The sequence below is a fragment of the Dipodomys merriami genome, unplaced genomic scaffold, assembly GCF_024711535.1.
Source record: "Dipodomys merriami isolate MVZ:Mamm:240054 unplaced genomic scaffold, mDipMer1.0.p SCAF_125, whole genome shotgun sequence".
Lineage (NCBI taxonomy): Eukaryota > Metazoa > Chordata > Mammalia > Rodentia > Heteromyidae > Dipodomys > Dipodomys merriami.
The window spans coordinates 1,772,953-1,782,935 of NW_027202549.1; the positions used below are offsets into that span (position 1 = coordinate 1,772,953).

The window sequence follows — 9,983 nt, forward strand, 5'->3', positions numbered from 1 at the left end:
TGCATAGATTGTTGAATACGCTCCACAGCATACAAGTGAACACAAATGTATGAACAGAAGGATTGTAGGGTCAAAGGAGATCACAAAGAGTGTAATTCAACAAAATAAACACATGGAAGCAGAGATTTGGAAAAGGTGGGGTGGGGTCATATGAGGCAGGGTAGACCAATGAAGAGGAGAAGTTGGGGGCGAAATTCAGACAAGAATTCAATGTTTATCCTGCAAAAGAAAGAAGAGGGTGGGAAGGGGTGGGTGGCAGAAAGATGGGGGAGAATGTGGAAAGAAAAGGCATGGATCAAGTGCTTTGTTTTGTGGTAACACAGCTACTTAGAAATCATAAAACACACGTCAAGCGCCAGTGGCTCACCCCTGTCATCCTAGTTACTCAGGAATCTGAGGATCAAGGTTCAAAGCCAGCCCATACAGAAAAGACAGTGAGACTCTTATCTGCAATAAACCACCAGAAAACCAGAAGTGGTGCTGTGTCTCAAGAGGTAGAGTACTAGCCTGGAGCTGAAGAGCTGAGGGACAGAGCCCAGGACCAGAGTTCAAGCCCCATGACCAACAAAACATAAAACACATGAAAAATGAAACCACTAGTTGAAAAATGGTGTTTTCAGACAGCAGTTATTTCCTGAAAATTCATGGATTGCACATGGGCCTCTCTCTGCTTTCTGATGTCCTGTTCTGTTGACAAAGTTGAACCATGGCAGGTTTGTTGTGGGTACAGGGATATTCGTAGATAATCGCATGAAGTCTCACCATTGTGGAGTCCCATGTGGAACACTTCTGGTCTTCCTGAGAGTTTTTCACAGTATTCATTAGGCCCCAGCCTCAATTTCTGCAACCATACCCAAGTTGGGTATGTGAGGTTCATTCCTCCTACAGCCATCACCCGAGGGCAAAACATTCTGCCTCGAAAGAAGGGATGATACAGGCGTTCAAGACTAGGGCAGGGGGCTGGGAAGGTGGTTCAGTGGTAGAGTGCTTGCCTTGCATGCATATGGCCCTGGATTTGATTCCTCAGCATCACATAAGCAGAAAAAAAAGCCAGAAGTGGTGCTATGGATCAAGTGGTAGAGGGCTAGCCTTGAGCTGAACAGCTGAGGAACAGTGCCCAGGCCCAGAGTTCAGGCCCCATGACTGGACCCAAAAAATAAAACACTAGGGCAGAAGTTGTCACTTGTTTCTGTTTGCATAGGAGCAGCCATTCATCTTTTCTATGTCTATTGTGCATTTTGAAGATAAGTTAAGAAGCTGCTGAAGGTGTCATCTCCAAGTGTGCAATGGCTCTTTCTGTTCCATCCTGCTGTACAACCCTTCCCTCCCATCCCCGCAATCCAGCTGGGAGTCGGTGCTCAAGCTTAGAATCCGGGCTAGACAGGAGATTTGGGAATGGTGGTTGGAAGCCAGCTGGAGCAGGAATGTGTGTGAGCCTGTGACAATCATTCATGCCTCCAAACTAGAAATCGAGCTGTGGCTCAGGTGGTTGAAAGACAGCCGTGAACACAAATGCTCAGGCACAGCACCCTGGCCCTGAGTTCTAGCCCCAAACACTGCAGAAAATCAACCATCACAACCAAAGGCTCTAGTCCATACAAAGATCTCGGGTTTCCTTCAAGAAAGCCACCTGAAGGGTTGTTATCGCTCCATGTCATTCCTGCCATCAGAAAATGGTTCTCTCTCCTTGTCTTCCAATCCTGCATGTTATTCCAGCATTGTTTGTGCTGTGGGGAGGAAGGCGGATTCTCAATTTCAATCCCCTGGGCAGCCTATGCCCACCTGTGAAAGCTGAACCCAGAAGATCAGGCCGACATGGCACCCCTGGGAGAATCTACAGGAATTCTTCAGGAGAGACCCAGCATTCTCCTCTACTAAGGAGGAAGGTTGTCTGTGTGTTTCTGGGCACCCCTTTGCTCCATGTCAGCAGTCACCATGGGGACTTGTTATAATCCTTGTCAGATTCCATGCATTGTCTACACTTGACACATGACAGAGACCGGTTCTCACCTGGCACCCAATATCTCTGCCCATTCTTTCCCCTCCACTTCTTCTTCTTCCTGCAGGACAGCAGGAAGCCTTAGCAGACATCACCTGCCCCAAACTGGTAATCACCTGTCACTGGCAATCACTTGCCTGGGAGTCACCAAAGCAGCTCAGGCTCTGACATCACTTCCTCCGCCTCTGAGCTTACTTCCTGTTCCTCTGAAATCAATTCCTATTCATCTGAGGCCAAGTTCTTGCCTCTCAGATCACTTCCTATTTTTCTGAGGCCTTTTCCCCCGCTGAGGCCACTTCCTCTTCCTCTGAGGTCTTTTCTTCTTACTGGCAGGCCATTTCTACTTCCTCTGAAGTCACTTCCTCATCCTGTAAGATCACTTCCTCTTTTTCATAGGCCACTTCCTCTTCCTTTGAGATCACTTCCTATTCCTCTGAGGCTACTTCCTCTTCCTCTGTGGTCGCTTCCTCCTCTGCCCAATCCTTCCTTCTTTAAACAGTGTCCAGTCCACACAAATCCCGGCACAATTCTGCATCCCCTGCGCCCACACCTCTTGCTCACCCTGCCCCAATCCTCTGTGTGCCATGTGCTCACTCTCCACATCTCTGCATGCCTCCATATTCTTTCCAACCTGGAAGCTGCCAGCGCCTGCTTTCCTATTCTTGTGCCAACACCTCTGACCAGAGTTCAAGTCTCTACCTTTGTGTCCAGTAAGACTGAGCACTTGGGGACCCATGTTAAAGACTGGATCATTCAAGGGGGGCCCTGGGAGGAGGGATTGGCCTAGGTCCCACCAGGAGATTCCTGGGTGAGGCATGAGTAAAGAAAGGCCCAGGCTGTGATTTGTCCCATCTCCTACATGAATATTATATGATTAATATTCTAATCCCACCTTGGGCTGAAGAACCAATAAGCCCATGGGTCTGGTTCAGGTCTAAGCCCAACCTCTGCCTTCATACTTCTGATGGGTCGTTGTCATCTTAAGGGGGTTGCAGAATATGAATGCAAGGGCATATTGCATGGAGGGGTTTGATAAGGAGAAATCAGGAGGAAATGGGGTTCTCAATCTCAGCAACTCAGGATACTGTCAGAAATCCTGGAGTTGGGAGCAGGGAGAGACAGTGCCCATCTACTACTGCATGTCCGCAGAAGGTGAGACTCTCAGCAACTGGGGCATGTATGTACCAGGCCCACGTGGGCAAACCACACTACCCAGGGTTTCTCCTTTCCAACTCCCCCTCCAGGATTCCCCACATGGCGACAAGAACTGGCCTGGCATTTTAGGCATGCTTTTTCCCACAATGGGGTCCACCTGCTTTCCACTGCCTAAAGCCAACCCCAAGGCTGAGATGAAATGTGTTCAAGCCCAAAAAACAGTTTTCTTTTTGTGATTGACAGATTCCCTCAGTCCAGTCTAGGGAAGCTGACTTTCAGTCCTGCAGCCTTGCATTTCCGGTGGAATCTGTGGGAACATGATAGAACTCCTTCACAGACCCTCCCACTCTTGAAGATGATGTGTCCTTTCTTAATGCTAAATGCTCAGGGACTCTGTCAATGCTGTTTTCTGGCCCTGAACTTGTCCTCAGGACTTGGGCATCCTCCTTCAGGTTCTGTGTTCAAGGCCAATACTCAAGTACACAAGCCATAGCATTGCTTCTGGGTTTGGGGGTGATTATCAGGAGATAGATAGTCTCCCAGACTTTTCTGCCCCAGGCTGATTTCAACCCATGATACTTAGTTCTTAGCACGCTGAGTAGCTAGCAGGGAAGGCATGAGCCTGGCCTTATTCTGAATAACAGAAACAGAATCGGTGGGTCTAGTAGAGACTCTGTTTTCAATCACTCCTTTGGAGTGGCTGTTTCTGGGAAAAGCCCCATTGAGTGGATCATCCAAGTCAGAAGGACATGCTTGGGAAAGGTTTATTGAATCACTCAGTGATGCATTGGCAGCACAGATTTCAGGAGAAGGGGAGAAGAAGTGGGAAAGGCATGAGTCAGGATGCCGATGTAGCAGGAGAGAGGAAAACATGGGTGACGCGTGAGGACGGCTCACCTTCCCAGAGTGGATTCTGCTGGAATGGGGAAGATGGAGGCAGGTGCCCTCCTGAACATGCTATCACCTGTGAGGACAGAGCAGAGAGGAGAGACCCGAACCTGAGACCCTGGGAATGCCCTCACGGCGGAGATCGCAAATGGAAAACAGGGAACGCATAGAAGTAGGACATGAGAAATGAACTGCTAAAGGCAGATTTATTTCCCAGGATCTCGTGTGTGTGTGTGTGTGTGTGTGCGTGTGTGCGTGTGTGTGTGCGTGTGTGTGTGTGTGTGTTCCTGTTACTAGAAGTCCCATTTACCTAGTGAAGGAGATGGTGTCAAGACACCCAGGTCAGAGATGCCTTTGTAGCGGTTCTGTGGCTACATCCTGTGTACTGGAAATCACATGTGGATCTGCTTTTACACATTATTTCTGCAGACACACCCACTGGCTGAGAGACTTGTGAACACAGCATTGTCCACTGGCCCGGAAATCGACCAAAATTCACAAATTTTTAACCCTTCCTCTATCACATAGTTCTGTCCTCCTTTTCCCAGATTGTAAAACCCAGGTGCACACCTAAGTCAGAAGGGGAATTTTCCTGACTCCTACACATAGTTTCTTTCCAGAGATTCTTTCTGAACTGAATGATCAAAGGAAATACAGCAGAATTCGTGTGGTGATGGGGTGAAGGGCAATGTTGGTGTGTGTGTTTGTGTGTGTGTGTGTGTGTGTGTGTGTGTGTGTGTGTTTGTGTGTGTGTGTGTGTGTGTGTGTGTGTGTGTGTGTGTGTGTGTGTGTGTGTGTACTCACCCGGGCAGGTCTTTACTTCTTAGGACAATCATCTGTGAAAAAGAGCAAGGAAGAAAATGAAACAGGATCAAGGGAGATGTGCGATCCCACCAAGCAGATTCCTTGCCAGGCAAGCAACACATGATTGTGTGCAGAGACGATCTTGGGCAAGGATGTCGGGGGAGAGAGTTCCTGTGGTGATATGTATATGGCCGGCTGGAAGGAAGAGGATCAGGACTCACCTGTTTTCTGGACATACTGAATGCTGGACATCGGGATACCCTTCTCCTCGGCGAACTCCTCCAGCCTCTGTTTCTCTTTCTCCTTCAGCCTCTTTCCTTTCCCTGTGTGGCATGGAAAGGGAGTCAGGAAGAGGCGGACTACATGACAATGGCTTCCCCTGAGAACCACTGGGCCAGGGATCGGCCATGCCCATGCCGACAGGTTCCTGGAGATCAAGATGGGGTCTCTAGCGTGATGTGTTGTCTGGGCTTATTTACATGTTTGGCTTGTTTTTGGTTATTTTGGTGCCAGTCCTGGAGATTGAACTGGAGGCCTGGGCCCTGTCCCTGAGCTTTTGGTGTTCAAGGCTGGCATGCTCACTCGGGGGCTGTTTCTGGCTGTTTGGTGCTTCACTAGAGAGATGAGTCTCAGGGACTTTGCTGTCCCTGCTGGCATCGCACCAGGATCCTCAGATCTCAGCCTCCTGAGTAGCTGGGGTGGCAGGCGTGAGCCACTGGTGCCCAGGTGAGATTTCTTGTTTCCTCCACACTCTGCAGTCTCCCTTTTCCCATCTCCAATTCCCTACGCAATTTCCAGTCTTGCCCCGACCCCAAAGGAGAAGACAAAGGGACTCAAGCCTATTTCCCCTGTGACCTGTGAGAAAAACCAGAAGCACAACTCCAAATCACCTCTTGGCCATTCCTCCAACCAGTGTTGGACATTCTCCGTCCACCCCCCTCCATGCGAGTATGATAAACACCCCATTATCCAACTCCAGTGCTTTTCATACTTCATTCGTCAGAGCTCATGATTGTCATGTTTGACAGCATTTGATCTCAGAAGCTCAACTCGTGTTGCTCTACCAGGCAGGTGACATTCGTTTGGACTCTTCGAGAACATGGTAGGAGGGTTCAGGGAAAAAAGGAGCTCACTCCACCATCAAATTGAAAGAGGATTTGCCCCGTGGGTTCCTCCACTCAAGCTCCTTGGAAGTGTGGGAACGAGAAAGGCCACTACTGGGAGACTCTCTAGGAATCGGTAGAATAAACAAGTGTGCGACAGAGCTAGGTCTTTTGGAATAGACCATTCTGTCTCCTCCACTCCGCAGTTCGGGGCTTGGAGATGACTCCCCCCAGTGCATGTGGGCAGTGGCCGCCCTTCCCTTCCCGGCTCAGTCCCCAGCCCTCTATGGGCAAACATTCTCGGGCGCTCACCTGCCACCAGGATCATGTGCGTGACCTCTCCTTCTTCATCCGTGTTCTCATTGTGGAAGATGAGCAGTTTGGTGCTTTGCTCCAGCAACTTGAACTTATTTTGGCCATGGTCTAGTACAAAAGCAGTCATCCTCAGCTCACTCACGTTCTAGGCCCGCATTGCAAGTCACCTGCTCTGTGTAGAATACACTGCTCTCCTCCTCTCCCCCCCACCCCCCGGGATAGGCTGGTGCTCAGTCACTTGGCACATAATCCATCTTGGGCACTGCCTCGAAGTTCAAACACCCTGGTCTTGGGTGGAGAATTCCACCTCCAGACACAGCCCAGAGACCAATGCCTGAATCCTCCACCCTCCCCAAACCATCCTAGCAGGAATGAACAGGAATCTGTGCTCCCACTGGTCCTAAGTGAAACCCATACAATTCAGTAGGTTCAGGTTGGCTCTTCTACTGGTATTTTGACTTTGATATCAGAGATTTTAGTACATCAGGCCTCTTTCCAATCGATTATTGGTCTTTCAAACTCCAACAGACTTTCTTAGGATGTATATATTAATGATCTTAAGCAACTGTGCAGAGGGGTGGACATTCAACAAAACAGTTTATGAATACAGCATGTCTCGATCAATGTCAAGAATCTGGTTGTTAAATCATTTTCTCCAGTGAGACTAAGGTGCCATCAACACCTGACAAAGTAGATGGGGTTTTCCCCCAATTCAATTCCTGGGAATTTCCTGAAGCTGTTGATAAAATAACTTCTCTGTCTGCATCAACAGCCTTTTCAAAGGGCATTTTGTGTGCACAAGAGAGTTTTTACTGAAGAGAGTCAAAAACTATGACAATAATTCATGTTTTGAAAGCTGATTGCTAGGAATTGTGATTAGCGATCTGCTGCCTTCACATCTGTGTCCTCTGTGGGTACAGTGTTCAAATGAATTCTTAAATAAAATACATATTGCTTGTGATGAAAAATAAAAAAAGGAAGATAAAGCCCAAAGGTCAGGAGTTTTGTCCAACTACCAAAGCGAGGACACTGAGCAAGTGCTAATGTGTTTGTCCACTGCCTTCATAAATGGTGACATCTAGCAGGAATTCCCTTTGAGATCATTTGAAAAGGAATGATCAAATACCCTGAAGACCTTGAGGCAAACTTGTATAATCCCTGAATTTTCTAGGTTGAAACCATCACCTGGAAAGTTCAGCTCTTTCTCCCAGATGATCTCCGACTCTACTCTTAGAGGTTTGGAGACTTCAGAGGCATAGATGGACGATCGGAACCCCCCACACACACCCTGGATCCTGTGCATGGCCATGCTTCGAGTCCCCTCTTCTCGCTACACCGCATTGTACTCACACAGTGCTCTGTATGATCCATCGTCCTGCTGCGTGCCCACAACAGAGTATTTCTTGCACTCTCCAGTTTCCCTGAAAAATATCAGCACAAAAATCAATACATCCCAGGAACCTGTTCCAGAATGGTTGAGCAGAAGAGGATACCAACCTGGGAGATTCTTTGAATAACTCACCACCTCAAATTTATTATGGTTATTATTAAATCCTCTTATTATATAATTATTATATGATATCTTATAGACAGTATTTGATAATTAGTATATAATTCTGTCATATATAGGGAAATTATTGTTAAATATATAATATTCATTATGAATAATAATATGCTCATCCTGATTCTTGAACTCAGGACAAGAGTGCTCAGTCTTAGGGCTTCTGTTTTGCTCAAGGCTGACACTCTACCACTTGAAGCACAGCTACCCTTCCCACTTTGTTTGCTGGTTAAATTTCTCATGGATGTCCTGGCCTGGTGTGGTTTGAACTGTGATCTTTCCAATCTCATCCTCCTGAGCAGCTGGGATTACAGGCATGAGCCACCAGGGCTGACTGAGGGCTGAATATGCTCATGCCCATGTCAAGATAAGGGTATAGGTGTAGAGCACCTTCCCAGGAAGCCGTGTGTCCATCCAAAATCAGGGAACACATTTGCCACGCATGTGGACTGTGTGCCAGATTAAACCAGACACTGCCCTTCATAAGGCCATAGGCACAAAGTTTCCCCCTTGGTCTAAAGCCCGGGGTGTGGGTCCATTCTGTTTCTGAGCTGCTCGTGTAAGACCTGAATCCACCAGGGTTCAGGTGCTGATTGTGACACAGAGCGCACACTATCCATTCCTGGCTGGACACCAGTCACCATGTCATTTTCTAAAAATGTACATGGCTGTGTGAAAGATCCAAGGACCCGGATGTGGGGGCAGAGCACGGCTCCCTCTTCTGAGGGTGGGGAGGAGGGGGTGGGAGAGGGAAGCTTTCCTCACTTGTTATAAAATTGGACGGTCATGGATTGTCCATCTTCAGGAGCCTCGATGTAGCGGACAAGGATTTGAAAGGGGCCATCTTCCTGGATCTTCTGCAATCTGTCTGATATGATGGCCAATGTGCGCCACGTGCCAGTGACCTGGAGGACAAAGGTCCCATTACCCAAGGCCAGTGCCTCTGTCCTCCTTCCCCTCCCCCCCCCAGATCCTCCTCCCCTCTGCCCCCCCCCCACAGCCCAGCACAAGGCCAATCTGGATTTGGTAAAGAACAGGAGGCCAGGCCTTGCCTCTCTCCTGGGACATCCAACCCGGAGCCTCCATGACCCAGACATCCAGGAGCACCATCATGGCTTCTGGAGAGTGAGCCAGGATTCAGGGCAGGCATGACAGGATCTCCAGGCAAAGTCACAACCCAACATGGCCAGGGATCTTGGACTAAAGAGGCCATTTTCCTGGTCATGAACACACAGATATCCACCGGCTATTCAACTCAATCTGTCTATGTCTCTCATCCACACACACAAACACACACACACACACACACACACACACACACACACACACACACATACACACACTGGCTCATTCACACACACACAAGCCTGCTAAGCACATGCCTGGTACCTGTGATGGCTGAATGTCAGCACAGGCCACACCGAACAAGAGAGCGAAGAGCAGAGCCTTCATCATGAGGAAACTGCTGGTGATCCTGTGGCTGCAGAAGCTCAGAGCAGGTCGGCTGTGGTGGAAATGATCTGAACGCTTCCTCCTTTTATATCATGTCTCCACCATCCTGATGCATAATGACCGAGTGTTCCATGTCACAAGACCTTTTGTCCCCCTCCCAGTGTCCTCGCTGGGGGCCATGGGCAGGGTGTGGCACCCTCAGACTCTAATGGGATTAGCAGCAAAGGAAAAGCAAGTCCAGCCCAGTGACCTTCATGGTGACTGGAGGTGCACAAAGGGAGGAAGGGCTTCCAAGGACAGGCTTGGCTCTGGCCCCTGCTCACCTGGTTGGGACAGGAGATGGGCATCCACGTCCTCCTGTCTCCAGCTCCATCTTGCAGCGGCCTTGTCTCTGTCCACTTGGTGAAACCCAGGGAATCTCTTGCCACCATCCAAGATGGCGGCCTTCCACTCGATCAGCTCACGGCATGCCATCTCTCAGAGACAAATCATCTAGAAACATCAACCAGAAGGCATTTCTTGTTGATGGAAAACAGGAAACCAAGTCACAGATGGTGATTCTTCCCTGATTTAGGAGTGTGGGCCTGTGGATTTGTTTTCTCTCATTCTATGGAGATCTCATACACTCTGGCTGTTTATGTGAAGAGGGAAAGAACCCAGAGAAACACTCTGTCATTGCCACAAAGTACCTGTGTGATTTCTTTAT

The 9,983-nt window shown here is 48.7% G+C and overlaps 1 protein-coding gene across 1 annotated transcript; it reads right to left on the minus strand.

The window, feature by feature from the left end:
• Positions 1–3,917: 3,917 nt before the first annotated feature.
• Positions 3,918–9,292, minus strand: LOC138823935 (male-specific submandibular salivary gland protein-like). Its single transcript, XM_070017440.1, has 7 exons — positions 9,215–9,292; positions 8,591–8,730; positions 7,615–7,685; positions 6,262–6,372; positions 5,068–5,169; positions 4,847–4,878; positions 3,918–4,118 (listed from the first exon to the last, which is right to left on the minus strand). Exons 1-6 carry the CDS (start codon positions 9,278–9,280, stop codon positions 4,859–4,861), a joined length of 510 nt encoding a protein of 169 aa, XP_069873541.1. The 5' UTR covers positions 9,281–9,292; the 3' UTR covers positions 3,918–4,118; positions 4,847–4,858.
• Positions 9,293–9,983: the final 691 nt, after the last annotated feature.